A 27381-nucleotide genomic window follows, 5' to 3' on the forward strand; every position below is an offset into this window, starting at 1 on the left:
TTTGGAGAATTTTGAACATAAACAATAGTGGAGAGAAGTGCATAAGGAATCCTCACAAATCTTTCTTTCAAGCACTGGCAACTATCTAACTACAGGCAATCTTAAGAGCTTCTTTAAAAAGCCACTTTCATGTGATGAGTGCTGGGTGTTACACGCAACTGGTGAATTATTGAACTCTACATCTGAAACTAATGATTTACTATATGTTGCCTAATTGAATATAAATTTAAAAAAAAAGAAAAAAGCCACTTTATTTATTTATTTTTTCTCTTGGGAGACAGGGACTCTCGTGAGTTCTAAAACTCTAATGAAAAATTTGCTTTCTGTTCTTATTCTATTAATTTTCAGTTTGCCTTGTTAACTGTGTACTATTTCTGCAACTCAGCTTCCATGTTACCATGAGGGAAATGGAGGCTCAGATGATTATTAAGCAACTCACCCAGGGCTCACACTGAAGTTTGACTCCAAACTCCATCTTCCAGAACGCATCTTAACAGACATAATGATTCCATCATTCAAGTCAAGTCAAACTCATCTGCTTTGAAGGCAACAGCACAACTCTGGCTGTTCTTCTATTCATATGTGGAGCCAGTAATTAGCACTTGTGATGCAACTTATCACTTGTGGCCAAGTGTTCTGTGGTTGGTGGCCCAGGGAGATGCAGAGCTTCCAGCAGAGTAGAGGTGGCTGCATTTTCAGTCAGATTCCTGGTGTGATTAATGGCTATTAGGATCTAGATATCACCACCCAGCTCAAACTTCACACCAGAGCAAGGAGCTCTTCCTTTATTCAGGACCAAAGTCTCCCTGGAACTCTCGCCTCTTCTTTTCAGAAATGTGCATAGTTTTCATCATGTATGTGCCTCAGGCAACTTGTGAGGCTTCGTGAACTATTATGAGCCTTTTAGACGAATGCTCGTTCATAATAGCATGTGTGTTGCACACACATATTCACACACATATGCATTTATGACTCAGTACTCAGAAAATTACAAAACAGCTGTGTGTCAAAATGCCACTAATTATGTCTTATGAAATCTTATCCTAAACTCCTAACCTTCATAATGCTCTAATATTTATTACCTTTCAGACATAATTGATTTAGTCAGTGTTACCATATGTCTCTCTGATTATTTGTGATGGACATTGTGCTCTGAACATACTATGATTAGCACAGAACAAAAAGTGAAATGTTGGACCAGCTCTGAGATAAAGCTTGGCAGTTATAGTCCTTTCTTGCCACTGGCCTATGGTTTTGTTATGTGATTCTGGGTTCATTCCTTCAACTTTTTTTTTTTTTTTTTTTTTTTTTTTTTTACAGAGAGAGATCACAAGTAGGCAGAGAGGCAGGCAGAGAGAAAGAGAGGAGGAAGCAGGCTCCCTGCTGAGCAGAGAGCCCGATGTGGGACTCGATCCCGGGACCCCGAGATCATGACCCGAGCCGAAGGCAGCGGCCTATCCCACTGAGCCACCCAGGCGCCCCTCATTCCTTCAACTTTTTAAAACTGAAATAATAGTGAATGGTTTCAGGGAATTTGTGAAATAACAGTTGTTTTATCCAATTTTATTTTTCTATAAAGAAAAATGAAAATATCTAATTTATGATTCACTACTATTGAGATGTAACTGGCATATAACATTATATAAGTTTAAGGTATATGTGTTGGTTTGATACATTTATATATCACAATGTTGATTACTACAGTAGCATTAGCTAACACTTTCATCACATCACATAACTATCATTTCTTTTTGTCTTAACAGTTAGGAGGTAGTCTTTTGGCAACCCTGAAGTTTATAATACAATATCATTGATTATAATCACTATGTTTTACACTAGATCATCACACCTTATTTATCTACTAGCTGTAAGGCTGTGTCCTTAAACATGTCCTCAATTCCCCTACCCTCATTCTAACTATGTTTTTGCAAGTTCAGTTTTCTTTTTAGATTCTACATATGAGTGATAGACAGTATTTGCCTCAGTCTGACTTATCTCACCTAGCATACTGCCCTCAAAAGACAACATGGATGGATCTTCCAGGCATTAATGATACCTTTTTTTTTTTTTAATCTTAAAGGAGCTTGCTTCCAATTCAAATTGCTAATTAGTATATGAAAATGTGCTAAACGTAATTAGCCATGAGGAAATGCAAGTTCAAACCTCAGCAGGGTATCAGGAGACCACCACCAGAAGAGTAAGAATACCGCATGCTGGCAAGAATATGAAGTAACTGAAATTCTCACGCATGGTTGGTTGGAGGGCAAACTGGTAAAACCACATTGGAAAACTCTTTGATAACAACCAGTAAGGTTATAAAACAAAAACAAAAACAAAAAACCCTTAGAATTCAACAATTCCACTCTTGGCTATATACACAATAGAAATGTATACACCCATGAAACAAATAACATGGTCTAGAATGTTCTTAGCAGCTTTGTACATAATGACCCAAACCTGGGATGAAAGGTCCATCCACAGATGAAAGTGTAAATACATATGATATCTTCATCTAATGTGGAGCTTTCCTGACAACTGGTTATGTTCCACATCTTGATCTGGGTACTGGTATCATAGGTGTATACATGTCAAAATATATTGAGCTTTACACTTGAGATCTGTTTACCTACTAAAATATTTTTAATAGATATAAGATTATATATTCAGAATTGTATATAATTCAGATTATATATTCAGAAGGCCCTGTTGAAATGACACTTCTGGACTGACTGATTTCCAAGCACTCAGCCTTGGTCCCAGAGTGGCCTTATTTCTGGAAATTCTCCATGGGCAGTATAATTTAAATGCTGTGCTTAGGAGCCGGTGATGCTGAAATATAGATTTAGTATCATTTCTATCATGAAATGCCACTCAGTCATATGATTCATCATTTTCTATTCTTAAACACAGAAGTTAACAGCTTAAAAACAATTTATAGCCTGCACACATCTATGTAGCCAGCACAACTTACGTAACTCCTTGTAAGCTACTGTTTAAGTAAGGACAAGGTATATCTATTCTTGCAGGACTGTGGTATAAGTCTAAGAGCTTTGCTTAATAAAATATTTATCATTTTTTGAGTTTTATAAAAAGGAATGCCTTATATATATCTTATTTCCTATTTTTTTCATATACATCTTATTTTCATACATAATATATCAGCATTTCAAAGACTGATAAACAGTATGCAGACCTGAAAGAAAGGTACAGCCCACATTTCCAATTTTAGTATATGTGCTGCCGAAGCAAGCACCGGCCTACATTTCCAAATCATACTCTGGATGGGTCACTTTTCTACCTGGGCTGTACTATCCTACAATGGCACACGAGGCAGGAAGGTGCTGTGGACACTGAGAAAATTGAAGCCTCTAAGACTTCTGCCGAGGTGTTGACTTTTGCTTTTGCTTAAATTTTATTAGGTCCTCTGTGAATGGTTGTCCCAGATATAATATCACACAGGGATGAAGCTGAAGTCTCAGGTTTTGTCTTTGGAAATTTCAGAATTCTTTTTCAGCACTGCCTTTCCGATCTTTGAAATGGAGCAAAGCCTCATACTCTGGAGATGATTTTTTACACCAGAGACTATGCTTGAATATCATTTTTCTTTGGGGGACTGTTGCTTAAGTGGTAACCTTGGCATATTATTAAATGTGTCACCTCTTCCAATTAAAATATCCTTGTATAAGCCAGGTGGCATTCTCAGCACTGCAGTGGCTGAAACAAAGTAGAATATGGAAGATTTTTCACATCAGTGGAAGTGGTAGAGCCAGAAAATGAATTGGATTCCTTTTAGATGACTCTTTTATGGATCAGCAGGTTTATTCAGAGTTACTTAAAAAGCAGTTAACATTCCATTAGCAACAAACTGTGATCTGTGTCAGCAATAAGACATTCCTCAGTCATTTATTTTAGTACAAGAAGTCACTTCACAAAAAATGCAAATATTGAATATCTAAGGGGCAAATAAATACTGAGGCAAAATTAGGTCATTTTTCTTATAGAATTATGGACTTTATGCTTGATTCTCTGCTTCATTTAATCAAAGCATTTGGCTGTTTCATTTTGTCCATAAGTTTATGATCAGGAAAGATGAAATGATTTTGAAAGAACAGTAAAGCTAACATATTTCAAAGTTCACAACAATGACTTCAATAACAAGTGCTCAGAGCTATTGTGCAAAGGGGATAGGAGATGTTCTTCGTGGGTTCCCAAGCCTGTGGTGTGGGACAGGGCACTGCAAGACATGAAGAAAGGCAACCTCAAATGCTGGGGAATCTTGCAGAAGCTGGAGGTCAGGGCTCACAAATGACAATAACTTCTTTAGCCAAAAACCATAGAAAAAATGGCCTCACACTCATCCTCACCAATAAAGGCCAAATGAAGGCTAGCCCTTCCTGCCAGAGAGGTATCAGGGGAAGCCAAGTGGAAAGGAAGTACTCCCAGGAGTTAAGTACACCCAGGAGTTAAGAAGTCCTCCACCCCTTGAGTGTCACTGGAGGCTGAGTAGGAAACCTGTACTTCTGCTCTCATCTGGCAGTAACAAGTTGGTGTACTACCTTCCCCTGCTGGAATGATGTCATATGAACCCAACTTAAGCAGAAGGTTGAAATAAGACTCAGGATCTCATAACATAATACCCAAAAAGCACAAGGATTTTCGAATGAAAATCCTTCTTCATAAAAATAACCAGGAAGGGGCGCCTGGGTGGCTCAGTTGGTTGGACAACTGCCTTCGGCTTGGGTCGTGATCCTGGAGTGCCGGGATCAAGTCCCACATCGGGCTCCCAGCACCATGGGGAGTCTGCTTCTCCCTCTGACCTTCTCCTTGCTCATGTTCTCTCTCACTGTCTCTCTCTCAAATAAATAAATAAAATCTTAAAAAAAAAATAACCAGGAAGATATTTGAATGAAAAAAAGACAATCAATAAATGCCAACATTGAGGTGACAGGGATATGTTAGAACAATCAAAGCTTTTAAAGCAGCCATCTTCAATAAAAAATAAAATAAAAGCTTGAATAAGCAATATGAGCATGTTTGAAACAAGAGAGAATATCAGTAAAGAAATAGAAAGTCTCATCAAAGATATGAATGATAGAGGAAAGAATCAAATTTTAGAAGTGAAAAACACACAAAAAAGAATTTTTAAAAACCCACTGTGTGAGCCCAACAGGACAAGGGAGGGGACAGAAAAAAGACTACTGACTCTAATCTGAATACCAGAGAAAAGGAGAATTAGAAAAAAGTGAAAAGAGCCTCAGGGACAGAAATCTAATATTCATGTCATCAGAACAAGAGGAGAAAAAATGTAGGGCTGAAAATGTGCTTGAAGAAATAATGGAGGACAACTCCCCAAATGTGGCAACTGCAGATTGAAGAAGTTGATAAAATTCGAAACAGGAAAAATCCAAAGCAATCCATACCAACACACATCAGAGCCACACTTCTGAAAAATGAAAATAAAGGAAAAGTCTTGCTAACATCTACAGAGAAACGACACCTTACCTGGAGGGGGTAAACAATGACAATGACCATGAATTTTTCATTAGAAATCATGGAAGATGAAGTGGCACAGAGGAAGTGGCACATTTTTTAAGTGCTGAAAAGAAAGACCTGTCAACCTAGAGTCCCATATCCAGTGGAAATATTGTTCAGAAAGGAAGAAGCAGCCCAGATATTCTTAGACAAGGAAAATTAGTGGAATTTACCAAGAGACCTACTCTAAAATAAAAGTGAAGGAAATTTCTCTAAGCAGAAAGGATGTTATAAAAGAAGGAACATTGGAACATAAGAAGGGAAGAAAGAATACAGTGCACAAACTTATGGGTAAATATTAAACACTTTCCTTCTCCTATTTTCTAAATTATGGTCGATGTTGGATGACAACGTAATAAAAAAAGAGAAAATTATAACATCATCTTATATGGTTCCAAATATATGTAGAGAAAATATTTTAAAAATTTTATAAAGGGAGTTAAGTATGCTGCACTTGACTCAAAGTGATAAATCGATGATACCAGCAAACTGTGGTAAGTTATGAATATATAATAAGAAAGCTATCATAACAAACTTATACAAAGAGGTACTCTTGAAAACACTTTAGATTATTCAAAATGGCATTTAAAAAATATATAAGTAATCCATAGTAGGACAGGAAAGTAAACAGATGAACAAAAAGTGGAGTAAACAAAGAAAGATTTTAAAATAAAATGAAGAGGAAAGGTAGGGAGAAAACTAGCATTTTTTTAACAGTAGGAAAGGAACAAGTTATATCATTACAGATCCTATAAGCATCAGAAGGTTAACAAGGGAATAATGCAAAAAGTGTCTGCATATATACATTTACCAACTCAGTCGGTAAGAATGAGCATAAATCAAAACTGCATTGCTGTCGCAAATGTAAACTGGTGCAAGCACAATGGAGAAGAGCACGATGGTCTCTCAAAAAATTAGGAACAGAATCACCATATGATCCAACAATCCCCCTTCTAGGTAGACACCCAATAACTGAAAACAAGGACCCAAATATTCATACAAAAATTTGTATACAAATATCTACACACCCAGGTTCATAGTGGCACTATTCACAACAGCCCAAATGTGGAACCAACCCAAGTATCCACTGGTGGATGACTGGATTAAGGAAATATGGCATATGCATATAATGGAATATTATTCAGCTTTAAAAAGAAGGAAATTCTCTCATATGCTACAACATGAGTGAACCTGGAGGACATTATGCTGAGTGAAATAAGCAAGTCATAAAACAATAAATGCTAAATGATTCTACTTATGTGAGGAATCTAGAGCAGTCAAATTCCCAGAGTCAGAAGTAGAATGCTGGTTGCCATGGCTGTAAGGAGGGGAGAATGAGGAGTTACTGTTTAATGAGTGTGCAGCTGGGCAGATGGTAGGTGCTCTGGGAGAGATGTTGTAATGGTTAAACAACAATGTGAATATAGTTAAGTCTGCCGAACTGTATACTTAAGGGCTAAAATGGTTAATTTTATGCATATTTTACACATACACACAAAAATGTTAAGATGAAAAGAAGTACTTCACTCAGATAAATAAATAAGGTATCCCATGGTCTTTATTTCTGTATCTAGCTATACACTTACCTCCCTCACCCCAACTTGGTCTGACCCAGTAAAATGCAGAAGCCATCAACATCGTATATCCCTTATTCCATGTATTAGTATTCTTGTGCTACCTCTTTAAACAGATCCAGAAGGAAATCTTTTGGTAAACTCATTTAGAGTAAAGAATTAGTGCCTGAATTTTAAGTGTAAAGGGGCTGCCAGGATTCAGGTGTAATTCAAAGATAAGCAATACAGACAGGCCTCCCCAGTGATATGAACAAGCCACTGGAATGGTATTAGTAAGCAGGACACATCACAGCAGCTGCAGTTTGTCTCTCTGTGTCCATTTAACTTATTCTCTCTCTGAAGTTGGGTCTTGCCTGCTGCAGACATTGCCACCCCTCAGCTCCCAAGTTTACCGAACCAAATAACTGAGACCAAAAGAACCTCTCCCGCCCCAATGCCAGATTCCTAGAGAGGAAATCTGATGGTTTTTCCCAGACCAGTTTCTTACTCTTTAACCAACTGACTGTGGGGTCATGTGGGAGGATAAATATGGGTATTGAGGACTCAGATCTAGCGTCCAGTGATATCTGTTTTTTGAAAGAGATGATGTGCAACATGAAACTATTGGTAACAGAGAATTATAGGCAGGAATGGAGCAGATAACTTTGGATGAACACTATCTTGCGGTCTGACAAAGACTGCTCACCTGCGCATGTAGTGAGGATGACCTTATCTGTTATACAGATGTCAAAAGTTCCTCCATCAGTACTAGAGGGTGGGATGATTCGACAGTTCCTCTTGGTACGTCTCCCATATTCTTAACACTCATTGTGCAGTACCTGAAAACCCTGCCCCATCACAAATTTCTGCTGAGGGGTTTTTCTTTCACACTTGGGAAATGTTTTATAGTAAGCGCGGCTGAGATACTCAAAAAAATAAAAACTTAATGTTCAGAATAGACACGAAAACCAATAGGATAAACTCTAAACAGAACATTGCTGATAGCACTGAATACTTAATATAGATTAAGTATCCACTCCAATAGTTATTATTTCTCATATTTAGTGAGTTTTATATATTTACCTTTTTAATATATGTAACTTCTTATTTAATATTTTCTTATTCACCCTTGAACATTCTGAATATTCTGATAGTATACTTTGAGTACCAAGTGTAAAAATAACAACAACAAAATAATGACATGATAAATCTGTATCTAGCAATAGCTAGATATACAATAGAGACACTTTTAGGAAATCAAGCACGAAAGAAAAAATCTTAAAGGTGAAAAGAAATGTCAGTTTACCTAAAAGTTAACAACTTGACATACAACAGACTTCTCATTATAAACAAGGAAGGCCATAGAAAATAGCTTCAGGGGTGCCTGGCAGGCTCAGTTGGAAAAGCCTGAGAGTCTTGATCTTGGGGTTGTGAATTTGAGCCCCGTGTTGGGTGTAGAGCTTACTAAAAAAAAAAAAAAAATAGATAAACTTAAAAAAAAAAGAAAATAGCTTCAAAGTGCTGAGGTTATAGCTTCAAAGCGCTGGGGAGAAAATAATTACGAACTCAGAATTCTATACCAAGAAAAAGTGTAATTCAAAAGGACAAAATGAAGACATTTTTAGAAATACAAAGACTGAAAGAAGTTGTATGAAAGGTGAAATGAAATGGGGTCACTTATGTCCAGGGGTTTTAAAATGCTGCTGGGAGGCCACTGAGGTGGTGGGCCTCACGCACGTCCTCACTGGGTGGAACTGTCAACTTTTGAACTGGGCCAAACAGCAAATGCTCCAAGGACGCGGAGCAAACACCTGCAGCTTTCCTACAATAATGCACATTTGCTTAGTGATAGCCTTAGCAACCAATTAAATTCAGCCCAAGATTAGTTTCCTGCCACCGAAACCAATCAAAATTCACTGCAAATAGCATATACCATCACCCTCTTTGTCTTTAAAACCTTTCACTTTTGTTCCTTGAGGGGACAAGATTTGGGCTGCTGTCCAAATCTGTGCTCCCCGAACTGCAATTCTAAGACACCAAATAAATGCTTTTACTTCAACTCTGGCTCTTTCCTCAGTCAACAATTGTTACAAGCAAAACAATATTGATTTTGGTCAGAAAAAAAAAAGACCCTAAATGAATAACACTTTTTTCTTCCTGCAAGTATGTTTCAACAATCTGTTTACAGGGAGGTTGGAAAGGACTCAAAACTTTCTCCAGGATTCTTACAACCCTCCTTAACCCTTTCCTTCCCAGTGGTAAATACCCCATGTTGTCCTGGCTGTTCTCCAGGAACTGTGCTATATGGTTGGTTGGCTCAGCGGGCACAAGACTCCTGACTGGTGTACCCCAAAGTCAGGAGCAGGGTCTAGATATTTCTTGTTTCTTTAGCCAGTGTCTTCTCAGTTTACACCACTGCCTCTTTTCTCAGCTTGCTACTCTTTAAATGTTTTTCAGAGTTTTATCCATGCCCTTCTTTTCTTCCTCAATATTGCATCTTAATGTGCAGATCTTAGATAAACACATATTAAAATGCAGGGTCTTGCATGTACCCCGAATATACCGAATCAAAATGAAGAAAAGTGACCCTTAGAACTCTTGCCAAACAAGAAAGAATGGAGGTTGCAAAGCAAACCAAAAGTTTATTTGGGGTCTTTAGGAATTCAAATACGGGAGACACAGATTTAGGAGAAGCCTGAAATGTGCTCCAAGGAGGGAGGAGAAAGACAAAGTTTATAGAGGCAAAAATAATTAGCTTTGGTGTATATATACACAATAGATTACTTTGCTAGTTGTTGGTTGTAGTAAAGAAAAACAAGCCTCATTCTGAGAATTCCAACAGGCTGTGGCGATTTGTGGTTGGCACAATCTAAAAGCTCCATGTTTCATGCAGGTGTCAATGTATGTAAGACCAGCATCCCAAGGGGTCTCCCAGCTCTGTTTTAGGGCCCCTTGACATTCCTACTTTCTTTCAAATGTTTCTCTCTCTCTCTCTTTTTTTGAAGACTTTGTTTATTTGAGAGAGAGCAAGAGAACGAGAGAGCAAGCTCGAGCATGAGCAGGGGGAAGGGCAGAGGGAGAAGGAGAAGCTGCGCAGGGAGCCTGATGCAGGGCTTGATCCCAATCCAAGAAGGGGGTATCATAACCTGAGCCAAAGGCAGAGGCGTAACCAACTGAGCCACCCAGGCGCCCCCTTTCAAATGATTCTGTTCACACTTAGCATTTTGAGCAGTCAACTTAGATAATTGTAATGCATACTAGAGTTTGAGAAAACAACTGCTCTTACACGTTTTCTATAAGCATGACCATGTACAGCTTTGCTTTTGACTTATACCAATTCACCAATAAGTCACAAAATTTGTATCAGAATCAAACCCATGTTCTAAGTTCTATATGACTATATCTACCTACTAACTGGCCATTTCGATATACATAGTCTATATTCACCTATATTCATCCTAACTTGAACCCAATTTCTTACCCCTTCATTTTATGTAGTCTCTAAACTAAGAATGTTAGATACTTTGAGCTCGTCTGTTCCCACCTTTATTTGTTCCCACATTTTCTATCATTCCCCAGATCACTTATCCTAAGCTCCAACCTCTGCTTACTTGTCTCTGGACATGCTATGTTCTGTCACATTTGTGTGCTTTGGAAAGTGTTCCTCCTCCCAGTCTGAGAGTTCATATTCCCCTTCTAAACCTGGAAGACTCCAACTCCGTTAATATCCTCGTCAAATCTTACATCTTCCCTGAGGCCCTTTCTCACTCCATAGCCAGGCCCCCGCCTCTGTGTTTTTATACCAAGATCTCAATCACAACACCTTCCATATGGTCTGAAAACTTCCTGCTCACACCTGTCTTCTCCATTAGTCGGGGACACTTGCAGGAAAGGTCTGATCAGGGTCCATTTGTTTTTATATCAAGGCTGAGTAGCTTGGAGCAGTACTTAACACCTGTTTAATAAGTAAGGGTATAAACCCATGAGTGAATTAATAGATATTTGATCAAGCTTTAAAGAATCTATAATCAAATTCCAAATCAGCATACATATATTTAAGAATGTGCAGCCTTAGCACACATGGAACTTTTAATTTTTTTAAAGATTTTATTTATTTATTTGAGAAAGAGAATGAGACAGAGAGAGCATGAGAGGGGAGAGGTCAGTGGGAGAAGCAGACTCCCTGCTGAGCAGGGAGCCTGATGTGCAACTGGATCCCGGGACTCCAGGATCATGTCCTGAGTCAAAGGCAGTTGCTTAACCAACTGAGCCACCCAGGTGCCCCACATGGAACTTTTAGATTCCCAGAAAAATCTTATCTTTCATTCTGTAAGAAATTCACTTGCTAATGAGCAAATTGTGGTCCTCAAATAAGAAACTCCAAGTAAAACCTTCTGCTGTTTTTTCAGACTCCTTTTTAAATATGAGGACATAAACATTAGCACACTATATGTTCTTTGTCCTCTAGAGATAAGGAAGAAGTTTGTGGACATTGTTAGACCTCTTTCTATTTACTTGCCCTACACCCTATGTAACTGCTCTAGTCTCTGAATTAATTTGGTGCCTTTGGTCTTAGGGTCCATTGATATTCACAAGTGCCAGACTAAGAAATAGTGGAAAGTATATAGTGCAACAGTTTCAATTTATTGGAAAATTTCAGATAGGAGAGCAACTGTGAAGGCTCAACATAAGAGGCTTAAGATTATTTAAATATATGCATTACCATAAAGACCAAAATATAAAAACACGAATATAAACACCATATGTTCATGGCAAATGTGATTTTACTTTCCTAAGGATTTGGGGAACTTTTATAAAGGCTTTGTGAGAAATATACTCAGAGACTGACCAAAGCTCTCCTCACACACACACAGTGCAGCAGAGGAAAGGACAAATAACCTATGACTTGACTCAATGAAATATCTTTAGAGAGCCAGCAAATTAGAAAGCCTTTTGGAGATTCACAGAATTTTAGCTTTTGTCCTTTCTAGGGATGGCAAATCTAGGGTACATGGGCCTCTACTCTCCTCTACTTCAATACCTGTAGGCAAGACTAATTGATTCCATCGATCTATCCCTAGAATTCCACTTAACACCTTGGGACGAAATTATAATCAGCCTACAGTGGTTCCTAAAGGCCATTCCTACTCTAGTACAGGGTTGCCAAATATCTTCTGTAAAGTACCAGAGAGTAAATATTTAAAACTTTGTGGCAACATGGTTTCCATCCATTGGAATTCATGGTTACAGCACGAAAGCAGCCACTGACAATGAAACTGGAATTTTAAAAAAAGATTTATTTATTTACTTACTTACTATTTTAGAGAGAGAGTGAGCACACATGGAGTGGGGGAGCAGAAAAGAGCAAGAATCCCAAGCAGACTCTTCTCTGAGCAGAGAGCCCAATGTGGAACTTGATCCCAGGACCCTGAGATCATGACCTGAGCTGAAATTGAGAGTCAGATGCTTCATCGACTGAGCCACAGGGCGCCCCTGAAATCTGAACTTTATGCAATTTTCTTGTTACTTGATATTCTATTTTAAATCATTTAAAAATGTAAAAATCCTTATCTGTTAGTAGGTATATAAAAATAGGTAGTAGACTAGATCTATAGTTTTTCTTGTCCTAATATAGTTCTTTTGTTTTGCACATAAGAAAACAGGGCACAAAAAGGGTGAGAGATTTCCTTAAAATCATGTGAATGAATAATCTGTGGCAAAGCCAGTCATTCTGTGCCAAATTCTCTTCAAGATGGTCCATATTGGCTATTTATTATTATATTTGTCCCAAACGATAAGTACTGAGCAAATTATTCTCCTTTACTTAGAGAAAATGAATTTTCCTCAGGATCATTTTGAAATATGTCTATATTAAAGACTCAGTATAGGAGTGGAGGACTATCTATACTTACACGCATCGATTTTTAAGCTGAAATAATTTTTTTTTTACTACAAATGTACCCCTGTACCTTAAAAATGACCCAATCCCAAAAACTCCAACCAGTCCATTTTAAAAGACAGACGTAACAGAAATCAGGTGCAACATATTCAAAGAATACATTTAGTCAGAGTTCAAAAAATAAAATAGAGTAGTCCTGTTATAATTGAAACATTACTTGTCAGAAATATTCCAAAAGATGGAAGAACAATCATGAAAATATATTCAGTTCTACTTAAGGCCAAGAAATATTTTGGAAAAAAGCATTTATTTATTCTTCAACATCAAAGGTGCACCCTTGATGGTAGAGGACACCCCTGTCCTTATGAGTTTAGCATTTTCACAGATAAAATTGTGTCGACGAACTGGCTTGCTCTGAAACCTCTTATTTGTAGTCTTAATTTTGGCTTTTACATTCATCGGTGGCATGGTAACTGGAGGTAACCCATTGATATCATACAGCCAGTACATGTCTGGTGTCTGGAAACAAAGAGAGGAGAGATTTTACATGAAATATTCAGGGACTGAGAAACCTACAGGAAAAAGTTTACTGAGTTAATATGGTCTCTCTTCTCCATGCAAGGTATAGGAAATGTACAAAACTGAAAGGGTGCCAGTAATAATTAACATGGGAAATAAATTCAAGAAAGATTTAGCTTTATGAATTAAGAACCATTCATTAAAAAGTCTCTTAAAGTTAGAAGTCCGCTCTGTGGATGAAATAAGCATCCATCAGATCTAAGGAGAAACTATTTTCTTTGCATGAAACTGTTGCCCAGCATGCACTATGTAACTAACCGAAACCATACTTTACAAGAACTTACCCATGACAATTTAAGCATGGTCATGCAACCAACTGGTAAAATATGTTGAGCTTCTGTTTTTCAGATTATGAAACTCCATAATTAATTGAACCATTTGAAATTACTGAGCATTGTGTAAAATCATTAATGATAGTTATAATCTAAATTCAAGGGATTTATTTAAAAATCGATCATTTTTTTTCCTGCATATATGTACAGGATGGCAATACTGGATTACACAGTCTAGCATTTTCTGCATGTTTATATTCATACTTAAATCCCACTGCTCTTGCAGAATTTCCAGTGTTGCATTTATCTAGGTCTTCTTCCCCACGAGAAGATTTGTACCATGTATGTTCAGAAAACTCATTTAGGATAAATCCAGGCTAAGTGAATATTGCAATAACATCAGTCAGGGCTTAAAGGGTAATGTGATATCACTTGGAGAATGTTAAGTGCAGGACTTTCTTACACATCTGGAATGACCATATTTTAATCAGAACTGGCCCTTCTGTCCAGTGTTCATAGTAATTGTGTATTCTGAATCAGGGAGTCAAAAGCAGAACAAACCAAGGACGATACTATAAGTAGGTTAAATAACATTCTACTTCACATAGGATGTTTGATTTGAAAAACAAAGCTGTAGTTTGGTGATGGTGCATATATCATTGCAAATTTTTACATTACAAGTGACCCACTTCATGAGCACATATGTGTGAGGTACTTGGAGGGACCTGCTCCTATGCCCAACCCTCAGTGGAGCTCAGGAGTGAGCTGCATGAAGGAATGTACACTCCTATTGGGGATGTAGTAGGTACAGATGGGAATGACATGTAGGGATTTGTACCTTCACCTGACCCATCTCCAAGACCCTTTGAAAATAATTATCTGTAAGGACCCTATTTTTAAAATCCTAATGTTATTGTATGTATTTCAATTAAGATACAAATAATTTTGCCATAAGTGATGCTGAGTGTGTGTGTGTGTGTGTGTGCGTGTGCATACATATTTTTAATTTATATATTCATAAATATATAAACCAAATATAAAATAAATTTGTAAGAAGTCATTTATGTCCTGTATTCCAACACTCTATATGGTAATACATTTATTTTATAAAAATTAAATATTACACTTCTCATTTCTATAGTTAACTTTCTTCTTCAAGTTATAAATAAATATAATGACTCATTATGTTTTTGAAAACACTTTAAAGATATAGCTCTATATCTTCCACTCTGAATCTCCCTTTAAAAATATAAATTAAAAAGCTTAAGTTAAAATAAGAATAAACCAATACCTCCATGTCCCTAGTGCCTTTGAGAATCAGTTGTTTTTTGCAAAAGGATGTCAAATTGACAATTATACTCCTCAGCTACTTATTTAAAGAAATTTAAAAAAAAACAACTATTTTTTAAACAGATGAAATTTCCCTATTTCAGTAAAATCTTTCTAGTATAAAAAGGGATCAGTCAAAGCCAAAGACCTCATGGAATGAACGCTCAAAACTATGCTTTAAAGGACACGTTCTTATGAATGGAAACAGCCTGTTAGCCGATGTGGGCTGTGTGGACCCACATCCCTTAGGTATTTCCATTTTCAAAACAAAACACGACAAAACCCCGCCAACTCTCTAGCCCCATCAGGTGTAAATACTCTGCAGTGTGTGTACCACACTATTTTCCACAGAAACCCCATGGGGTTAAATACCAGTTGTCCCCTGTGGTAATTGCCTTAATAAAGCCCCTTTTAATGATTTCCATGCCTTTTCTGTCTCATATTCTGGTTTTCCTGCACCGGTTTCTTGAGATCACATAGGAAATATGCTACTTGGATTTGAATCCCTATTTCAGGTCTGCTTAAGAGAAAATATAAGCCAAGATTTAAATATATAAATAAAATGACATTTCTTACAGTTTCATGACTATGAGTTATTCCCTTAAAAGCAATGCATTTAGATACATATAACTTAAGTCTGATTATGTCTCTGGTTATAACATCGACATTACTTTTGTACAAGCACTGTATGTTTTACCTTGGATAGTCCTGATAGCATTCATATTTTTGTATAAACTATTTAAGATTTATCATGTCCACCATGGAAAGCTGAGTGGACTATTTATTCTCTTTGAGTAACATTGCTTTGTGTAACAATCTGACCAAGTTAACTTAAATCTCTCAAAGCTAGTGCTACATGCCTTACTTAATAGTAGGGAAAAAGCAGTGTTTAATTATTCTAAATATGGTTTAATTGAAAGGGAACCATGAAGCTTGCTAACGTAGTAGTTGAAGATTTTGTAGGCTAATATTTAACTGAACTATTCTTAAAGATCGTCATTTTTATTTCTAGGTAAAGCACAATGAAGGTCATATGTTTCATATTTAAGTATTAATTGATTTAATGTTTAAAATCAACAGTTTAAAAAGATAATACCGTACATAGTAATTTTTATATAGATAATGAATTAACTTTTAAAATTCTTCACTTTTATCATGTGAGACATCATGGTGTTGTCATTAAGAGCAGGATTTTAGAATCAGACAATGCTTGAAACATGATATCAAAATCATTGATCTGATATACGAAATAACTTTCATGAATCGCAAAGCCAATATACTCATATAAAAAGCCAGTCTCAAAAGGTTACAGAGTATGATCCCACTTACGTAATGTTCTAGAAATTAGAAAATCATAGAGATGGAGAAAAGATTAGTGGTTTCCAGGGTAAAGAAGGAGTTACAGTCCTGGATGTGACCATACTGTTAAGCAGTTCCCACTGTTGTGTTGGAAGAGCTCTGTATCTCAGTTGTGACTGTAGTTATACAGATCTATACATGGGTTCAAATTGCTTAGAACCACACATGCACACATGAAAAATGCTAAAAATGAAATAAGGTCTCTAGGTTAGTTAACAGTATTTTGTCAATGACAATTTTCTTCTGTAAATACATTACTATAGCTCTGTAAAACCTCACCATTGGGAGAAGCTGGAAGAAGGATTCACAGGACTCTGTATACTAACTGTGCAACTTCTTAGGAGTTAATACTTTTTTAAGTTAAAAAATATGAGATTTATGAGTCAATTGGAAATTTGAGCACTAAATGGATATTTGGTATGTCGTGATATTAAGGAATTATTGTAAATTTTTAGATGTGATAATGGTATCATGGTTATGATTTTGGTCTTTTAGAGATTAATAGGAAATAGTTGAAGATAATAGGATGTCTTGGATTTTCTTCAAAATAACATGGAATATGGGGAAGGGGATGGGAATATACTGGAACTGGCCATGATTTGATTAAGTGTTCGTACTAGATGATGAGTGTATGCAGATTAATTATGCCCTCTATTTCTACTCACACTTGGAATTTTCCAAAATAAAAATAGAATCAACAAAATAGTGATTTCTTAAACACATTGCAATCTCAGTTTTTCCCACATAAGCTTTACCAAACCGTACCACTTCAGACTAAATAAAAATTTCGCATTTTCATTTGATCCCATATGTCAACTTATTCTCTCACAGAAACCCTTCAATTCTGCTGTAATTTAATTGTCAAATCAACATAGGGAAACAGGCACAGATTTTTTTGGGAAAGCCTCCAACATAGTTAATCTCAGAAATGTTCACTGGGCATCAGGTAAAATAAACATCATTTTTATTTGTAAACCTGATTTTAAATATGTCATTTAATCCCCTTAGACTAAGAGTATGTCCTTGCTTCTTAAGGAGAAAATACAACATGATCATTTGAAATCAAGCATCTATATAGCAAAGGGCAATATATTTTTATTAGCTGGGTTATAAGAATTCCCAGAAAGATGAAAAATATAAATAATTTTCTTGGGACATACTCAACATATTCTTTTCGCTATTCATTAAAACAGTAACAACACATTTTTCTGCCCATGGCACTGCCTAATTAGTGTCTGATTTAGTAATCACTTTGGCACCACTGGTTGTGTCTTGAAACATAACTACATGTCCTTTGTGTCTGTGCCACTGAAACTAGACACTGGCAATAGGCATCTTTTCATAAATAATTTGAAAGTTGTCCTTAGCCTAAAAGCTATTAGTAAGATACATGTGTGAAATCTGATGGAGAAATTTTGCTTACTGCATCAATTTTCAAAATTGTGTTTACCTTAACTTTTAATAAGATGATCACTCAAGCAGACTTTAATATTAATGGCTAACTACATTGTGTTTTTCTCAATTCAAAATCAGTTTTACCTTCTACCTCATTTTCTTCATTTTACACTTTAACATTTTGACAATACCTTGTGCCTTAATTAAAGATTCCAAATCTCTGTCTCAAATCACCTGAAGCCCTTGAATAGGTTATTACAGGTAGCAATATGTGAATATACAAATCACTTTATAATCAGTATTTGTCTCTTCTGCATTTTCTTAATATGGAAGAGAAAGAATTTCTTATTTCCCACTGGTGATGATGACTTTTTTGTTATATTCCATATTTACAAGTTCTTTATTGGGCAAAAGGAAATTAAAACAAGACAGAGTAGTTAAATTCATTGGCTTTTGCAAGGTAATGTTGCTATTCTTTAGTTCAGCGAAACTTTTTCTTCTGTCTTTAGTGAAATCAAACATCCCTGACCATTACCTTTATAAAACTCACCTGTATTGCTAATGTTGCTTTGTATTTCCTACTGTACATTTGGGGTTTGAAGCCCACAAGGAGGACCGTTCCTTCAGTATCAAAAGGAGGAAGTTCTCCAACCTGAGGTTTTACAGAAAACTCAGGATCACTGCCAGGTAGGAAGTATGCAGTGAATGGCTCAGGATTTCTAGAACAAAAATATAAATGTCAACATGTAAATTTTATCATTGCTCTTTGTGAAACCTTGAAGAGTAGAATTTATATCCTGTTGCCTAGGACTACAGGTAAACTTTAATGCTGCCATGCAGCTGTAAGCCTAATGCTTGTTACTTTATCATAGTGAGGAGGTCTTCTAAAAATTACTAAAGAGTGTCATTCTTCCCAGGGTGACAAAATGGAATCTTAAGGATCTTTAAAATTATGCCTTATGTTTTTAGTGTACAAAGAATAAAATGCTGCCCCTATAAAAAATTGAAGAACTCAATGTCCTAAATTAAAATGCAGCCATTTATAAATAAATTCGTATCTAAAGTGCATGGCTAGAGCAGCTACATGAAGCCTTTGTTTTTATTACTATTCCAATGTGATTGCTCACTGTCCCTTACCTTTGCACTTGTGAAGTGAGATGAAAGTACTTTGCAAGTTCATTAAAGATTCTTGAGCCTGAAGATCGGTTGCTATGGTCTGAAGTGAACTGAGTGGCATTTAGGATTCAAGTGACCATTTTCATGTCAAGGTTGATTACATTTGAGAAGAAGATGGTAAGAGAAGTTGAAGAATTCCTTCCATGGAATTAAAGAGGGGAGGAGTACACTGCATGGGAAGTTGTACATGAGGAATTTTAAATCCAAAATTTCTGGGGAGATGCAAGTAGAAAGTAAAGAATAGTTTCCTAGAACAGATCCAACAGTGTGTCATAAAAAAGGAGATGGGAGATTCAGGTTGGGACTCAGAGATCCACTCAGCAAATGCATTGAGTATCATCTCAGAGGTTTTGAGAATGTGGACTATGGATATGGATGGCCTGGATTGGAGTCCCAGCTCCATGTAGGTGCGTAACTTTAGAGAAGTTTACTTTTTCCTACCTCAAGTTTTGTACTTTTAAATGAATTTAATAACCTCTATAAAGCCGTTAGATCAGTACCTGATATGTGGGAAGTGCTCTATAAGGATTAATCAATATTAATATAATCATTATTATGATAGTTGTTGTTTTAAAACATCTTATTGCCAGTGCTTATTACCAGGCAATGATGCATGATGCAATAAATTTTAAAAATGCATGGGGAGATGGAGAGGAGAAGGGAGTTGGGGGAAATTGGAAGGGGAGGTGAACCATGAGAGACTATGGACTCTGAAAAACAATCTGAGGGTTCTGAAGCGGCGGGGGGGTGGGAGGTTGGGGTACCAGGTGGTGGGTATTCTAGAGGGCACAGATTGCATGGAGCACTGGGTGTGGTGCAAAAATAATGAATACTGTTATGCTGAAAATAAAAAATAAATTAAAAAAAATATATATAACAGAACAAAGATTTTAAAAAAATGCATAAAAAAGAAAACCCAGGGGTTCTGGTGGAACAGGAAGACCCAGACCCTCTTGTCTCCCAAGGAACAACAATACAAAGACCAATTCCCTTTGTGAGAAATTCAGAAACCAGTTAGGAGACTTTTGCCTTCCAGGTGAGCACAAAATCAGCTTTTTGAAGTCAGTAGGAACATTTGTGGCACGCTCTTACCACCGTCCACCCTCCACACCAGTGCAATAGCACATGATTGGGAGGAAATTCTCAGTTTCCATTTTTCCCTAGGGAAGGAAAGAGAAGAGTAGATCGAGTACCCAACTATGGGACTTCTGGTTGGAATGTGAAGGGGTGCTGCCTGAGGGACTGGTTTCTGTCCTGCTTGTCTTGAAGTACTGATGGGACCTGACATACTGTTGATGCATAGTGGCTTCTAAGAACAAGCTGGGCAGGGGCTGGTGCTCCAGATGTCCCAGCAGATTGATAAAGCTCAGAAGCCTCTCCCTAAGTATGGAAAAAGAAGAATGGAACATGTATTGAAATTTCTGGCTTTTTAGTTAGGCTGTTCAATATTCTGGTTTATGTCCATCCTGTCTCAGAGAACTGACAGAACTTGGCAAAATCTAGATACATAAAGGCTACTGAGGGGGGAAAAAGTCTGATTGGTGTACTGTTGCTTCAGAGTGCCAGGGCACAGAACACAGCAAAGAGAGCAAGCAGTTGGGAACTCCTGAAAAAATAGAAACCAGTAAACCCCTCTAATTAGTAATCTTCATATACCAGTTCAGACAGATAAACTCAAAAAAAAAAAAAGGACCTGAGGTGTCCAGGATCTCTAGCTGGTCTGAGTGGTGAAGATCTTTCCTTGCATGAAGCTAGTCTATGAAGACTGAGAGAGGTGGCTCTTTTTTTTCAAATGTGTGGATATCAATACAAAGTTACAAAGACCATGAAGACAGGAAAAAATTATACAGTTAAAGGAACAAAAAAAATCTCTAGAAACACACCATAAAGAAATGGAAGTATAGGGATTACTGACCAATTTTTCAAAATAACTATCATGCAGATGCTCAACACTATGAGGAAAATAATGCATGAACAACAACAACAACAACAACAAAAAGAAGATATAAAAAAAAAAGGCCAAACAAATTTCAGAGCTGAAAAAGGCAATAACTGAACTGAAAAACTCACTAGAGGTATTCAGCAATGGACTTGATCAAGAAGAATTAATCAGGGAGCCCAAAGATTAGTCATTTGAAATCATCCAATTAGAGGAGCAAAAGGAAAAAGAAATGAAACAGAGTGAAGAAAATCTAAAGGACTTAGATAGCAACATCAAGTTGCCAATATATACATAATGAGTCTCGAAGGGAGAAATAGAAGCAGAAAACTTACTTAGAGAAATGGCTAGAAAATCCCCGAATCTGAGGAAGGAAAGTGACATACAGATGTGTGAAGTCCAACATATTCCAAATAGGATGAAACTAAAGAACTCCACAATGAGACACATAATCAAAACACCAACAGTTAAAGACAAAAAGAGAATTTTGAAAGCCGCAAGAAAAAATGACCCCTCATATGCAAGGCCACCCTTGTAAGACAATTAGCAGATTCCTTGTAGAAGCCCTGCAAGCCTGAAGTGAGCAGAATAATGGGTTCAAAGTGCTAAAAACAAACTGCCAATGAAAAATACTGCATCTAACAAAACTGTCCTTCAAAAATGAAGATAAAGGCTTTCCCTGATAAACAAAAGCAGTCTTAAAACACATACTAAAGGGAGCCCTTGGAACTGAAATGAAAAGATGTCAGACAGCAACACAAAAGTATTTGAAAGTAAAAGTTCACTGGTAAAGGTAAATACACAGGAAAATACACAACACTGAATACTGTAATGGGGTACCTAAATCATTTTTTAATTGTGGCATAAAAGTTAAAAGATAAAAGTATAAAAATAACTAAATTATAATATGTATTAATAAATACACAATATAAAAATATGTAATCTGTACATCACTAACAAAGTATAGAGATTTTGTATGCAATTAAAGTTATCAGCTTAAAATAGATTTAGCTTGTAAGTTATTTTATGTAAGCTTCATAGTAACCACAAACACCTACAGAAGATACCAAAAGAAAATGAGAAGGAAATCAAAGTGGGTTACTATGAAAAACATCAATACTACACAAAGGAAGACAGCAAGAAAGGAAAAGATGGACAAAAGAGCTATAAGACATACAGAAAACAACAAAATGGCAACATTAAATCCTTCGCTATCAATAATTACTTCAAATGTAAAGCAATCAGATTCCTAGTCACAAGACACAGTAGCTGATTGGATGAAAAAGAGTGCTGTGAAGTGTGTAAATCTGGTAATTCACAGACCTGTACCCCTGGGGATAAAAATATATGTTTATAAAAAATAAAAAAATTAAAAAAAAAACAAGATCCAAGTGTACACTGTCTATAAGAGACTATATTTTTTAAATTTAAATTCAGCTAACATATACTACATTATTAGTTACAGGGATAGAGTTCAGTGATTCATCAGTCTTATGTAATACCCAGTGCTCATTACATCACATGCCCCTCAATGTCTACCACCCAGTTATTCCATCCCCCACTTCCCTACCCTCCAGCAATCCTCAGTTTGTTTCCTATGATGAAGAGTCTCTTATGGTTTGTCTATCTCTCTGATATCATCTTGTTTCATTTTTCCATCCCTTTCCTTATGATGTTCTGTTTTGTTTCTTAAATTCCACATATCAGTGAGAGCATATGATAACTGTCTTTCTCTGAGTTATTTTGCTTAGCCTAATACCCTCTAGTTCCATCTACATCGTTGCCAATGGCAAGATTTCATTTTTTGATGGCTGAGTAATATTCCAATGTATAAATCTATACTGCATCTTCTTTATCCATTAATCTGTCAATGGACATCTGGGCTCTTTTCATAGTTTGGCAATTGTGGACACTGCTGCTATAGACATTGAGTAGAGGTGCCCCTTCAGATCACTACATTTGTAACTTTGTGGTAAATACCTAGCAGTGCAATTGCTGGGTCAAAAGATGGCTCTATTATCAACTTTCTGAGGAAACTCTGTACTGCTTTCCAGACTGGCTTCACCAGCTGGCATTCCTACCAACAGTGTGGGAGGGTACCCCTCTCTCTGCACCCTCACCAACATCTGTCATTTCCTGACTGGTTAATTTTAACCATTGTGACTGGTGTGAGGTGGTAACTCATTGTAGTTGTGATTTGTATTTCCTTGATGGCAAGTGATGTGGAGCATTTTTTTGTGTGTTTGTTGGCCATTTGGATGTCTTCTTTGGAGAAATGTCCATACATGTCTTCTGCCCATTTCTTGACTGGATTATTTGTTCTTTGCGTGTTGAGTTGGATAAGTTCTTTATAGATTTTGGATACTAGCCCTTTATCTGATAAAACATTTGCAAATATCTTCTCCCATTCTGTTGGTTGTTTTTTGGTTTTGTCGACTGTTTCCTTTGCTGTGCAAAAGATATTTATCTTCATGAAGTTCCAATAGTTCATTTTTGCCTTTGTTTCCCTTGCCTTTGGAGATGTGTCTAGCAAGAAGTTGCTGCAGCTGAGGTCACAGAGGTTGCAGCCTGTGTTCTCTAGAATTTTGATGGATTCCTGTCTCACATTTAGGTCTTTCTTCAATTTTCAATCTATTTTTTGAGTCTGATGTAAGAAAATGGTCCAACTATATTCTTTTGCATGATGTTGTCCAATTTTCCCAACACCACTTATTGAATAGACTGTCTTTTTTCCATGGGATAAGATTAGCATACCATAGAGTTGAGTATCTATTTCTGGGTTCTCTATACTGTTCCACTGATCTATATGACAGTTTTTATGCTAATACCATATTGTCTTGATGATTACAGCTTTGTAATAGAGCCTGAAGTCTGGCATTGTGATGCCACCAGCTTTGGTTTTCTTTTTCAACATTCCTTTGGCTATTCGGGGTCTTTTCTGGTTCCATACAAATTTTAGGATTATTAATTTCAACTCTGAAAAAAGTTGGTGGACTTTTGATAGGAATTGCACTGAATGTATAAACTGTTCTAGGTAGCATAGACATTTTAACAATATTTTTCTTCTAATCCATGAGAATGGAAGTTTCTTCCATTTCTTTGTGAAGAGATTAACTTTAGACTTAAAGATATAAGTAGGCGGAAAGTTAAAGGAAGGAAAGAGATATTCCATGAAATGGCAAACAAAAGAGAGCATGGATAGCCTTACTTATATTAGACAAAGTGGACTAATAACAAAATGTAACAGGAAACAAAGAAGGACATCATGTAATGATAAAAGATCAATTTAGCAGCAGAGCACCTAAATGTATGTACCAAAGGTTGACAGAATTAAGGGAGAAATAGATAGCAATAGAATAATAAATACTAGCAGATTTTAATACTCTGCTTTCATTTCATTTCAGACAGAAGATCAGTAAGAAAAAAAAAAAAGACAGGAACAACACTATAGACCAAAGGGTTCTCATAGATACATTCAGAACATTCCACTCAACAGCAAAAGCAATTACATTTTTTTCAGTGCACATGGAATGACCTCTAGGATGGATTGGAGGTTAGGTCACAAATCAAGTCTGAATAAGCTTAAGAAGACTGAAATCATACTGCTGTCTTTTCCCACCACAATGGAATAAAACTAGATCAACAGCAGAAGGAAACCTGGGAAATAAATAAAAATATAGAAATTAAATACCAAACTCCTAAATAACCAATAAATCAAAGAAGAAATTAAAGAGATATTAGAAAATATCTGAGACAAACAAAAATGAAAACAACATATCAAAGCTTATAGAATGTAGCAAAAGTAGTACTTAGAGGGAATTTCATAGTGATAAAAGCCTACATTAAGAAAGATCTCAAATAAACAACCTAATTCTACACCTCAAGAAAGTAGAAAAAAAGAAAAAACTCAACACAAAGTTAGCAGAAAGAAGGAAATAATAAAGATGAGAGCAGAAATAAATTAAATACAGAATTTTTAAAAAATCAACTAAGATTCAAACTAAGAGTAGGTTTTTCGAAAAGATCAACACAATTGATGTTGAGCTAGACTGAGAAAACAAGAGAGAGAAGACTCAAATAAAATCATAATTGAGAAAGGGGATGTTATAACTGATACCCTAGAAATAAAAACAATCATAAGAGACTGCTATGAAAAATTATACACCAAAATAATTATATGACCTAGAAGAAATGAATAAATTCCTAGAAAAATGCAATCTACCAAGACTGAATCATGAAGAAATAAAAAATCTGAACAGAGCTATAAATATTAAGGAGACTGAATCAGTAATTGGAATTCTCCAAACAAAGAAAAGTCCAGGACCAGATGGTGAATTCTACCAAATATTTACAGAAGAATTAACAGCAACCTACTTCGAACTCTTCCAAAATATTGTAGAGCAGGGAATACTTCCAAACTTCATTTATTTATATCAGTATTATCCTGATTCTAAAGCCAGAAAAAGACACAAGAAAAGAAAACTACAGGCCAATATCCCTGGTGAATATAGATGCAAAAATCCTCAACAAATACTAACAAATGAAATTCAACTGCACATTAATAGGATCATATACCATGTCCAAACAGGTTTATCCTTAGGATGTAAGGAAGGTTCAATATAAGAAAGTCAATCAATATGATCTACCACTTTCACAGGATGGAGGATGAAAAATACCTAACAGTCTCAATTTATGCAGAAAAAACATTTGACAAAATTCATCAGCCTTCTATGATAAAATCTAGGAACAGAAGGCAATTGCTTCAACATAATAAAGGCCACATATGAAAAGCCCATAGCTAACATCATACTCAATATTGAAAAGTTGAAGCTTTTCCTCTAAAACCACTATCTTTATGTTAGAAGAAGATATAGCAGATACATGACATTCTTACATATAGAATGATTACACAAAAAACCTATTAGGACTAATAAATAAATTCAGTGAAATTTCAGGATATGAAGTCAACATACAAAAATCAGTTGTATTTTATACAATAGCAATGAGCTATTTGAAAAAGAAATTTAAAAAAACATCCTATTTTATTTTATTTATTTGACAGACAGCGATCACAAGTAGGCAAAGAGGTAGGCAGGCAGAGAGAGGAGGAAGCAGGCTCCCCGCTGAGCAGAGAGCCAGATGTGGGGCTCCATCCCAGGACCCTGGGATCATGACCTGAGCCGAAGGCAGAGGCTTTAACCCACTTAGCCACCCAGGTGCCCCAAACCATCCCATTTTAAATAGCATGAAAAAGAATACTTAGAAATAAATGTAAAGAGTTTAAAGTACTGTACACTGAAAACCATGACAATGATGAAAGAAACTGAAGAAGATAATAAATGGAAAGATATCTCATATTCATGGACAGGGACAATTATTATTTTTAAAATGTCCATAGTACCCAAAGCAATCAACAGAATCAATGCAATCCTCATCGAAATCACAATGGCATTTTTTAAAGAAATAGGAAAAAAATTATAAAATTCATATTTAATGTCTAAGTATCCTCAATAGCAAAAAAAAAAATAGTTTCATCAATAAATGTGGCTGGAAAAACTGGATAAACACATGCAAAAGAATGAAACTGGGTCCTTATCTTATTCCACCCATAAAAATCAAACCAAAATGAATTAGAGACATAAATATAAGACCTGAGTCCCATAAAAACATGTAAAAACTCTAGAAGAAAACACAAGAAAGCTCCTTGTCTTGGAAATGATATTTTGGACATGATATCAAAAGCACTGGCAACAAAAGCAAAAATAAAAAAGTGGTACTATACCAAAAGAAAATATTTCTGCACAGCAAAGGAAAAAAATCAACAAAATGAAAAGGCAACCTATGGAATTGAAGAAAATATCTGTAAACTGTATATCTGATGGGGGATAATATCCAAAATATATAAGGAACTAATAATGCAAGTCAATAGAAAAGTACTCAAATAACCCTATTTTAAAAATGGGCATAGGGACCATAGGATTTTAAATTGGCACAGCTGTTTTGGAAAATAATACAAATTTTTCTCAAAAAAAGTAAAACTGAATTATCATATGATCCAGCAATCCCACTTCTGGGTAAATATCTAAAGGAAATGAAATCAGTATCTCAAAGATATATCTGTATTTCCATGTTTACTGCAGCATAACTCACAAAAGCCAAGATACAGAAATAACCTAAGTGTCCAACAATAGATGAGTGGATAAAGAAAATGTATTTTCTTTCTCTCTCTCTCTCTCTCTCTCTCTATATATAGTATATTACACTAATACACTATATAGTATATTAGTGTAATACATATATAGTATAGTATAGTACAACACAATATAGTATAGTGTAATATACTATATT

The 27381-nt window shown here is 36.0% G+C and overlaps 1 protein-coding gene across 1 annotated transcript in view; it reads right to left on the reverse strand.

The window, feature by feature from the left end:
- Positions 1–13274: 13274 nt before the first annotated feature.
- Positions 13275–27381, reverse strand: part of CFAP47 (cilia and flagella associated protein 47) — a 531154-nt gene continuing 517047 nt past the window's right edge. The window contains exons 65-66 of the mRNA XM_059385274.1: positions 18469–18637; positions 13275–13503 (exon numbers count right to left, since the gene is read on the reverse strand). Coding sequence (XP_059241257.1) covers positions 13291–13503; positions 18469–18637 — 382 coding nt within the window. The 3' untranslated portion in view covers positions 13275–13290. The remainder of the gene's footprint in view (positions 13504–18468; positions 18638–27381) is intronic.

The sequence above is a fragment of the Mustela nigripes genome, chromosome X (assembly GCF_022355385.1).
Source record: "Mustela nigripes isolate SB6536 chromosome X, MUSNIG.SB6536, whole genome shotgun sequence".
In the NCBI taxonomy this organism is placed as follows: Eukaryota; Metazoa; Chordata; class Mammalia; order Carnivora; family Mustelidae; genus Mustela; species Mustela nigripes.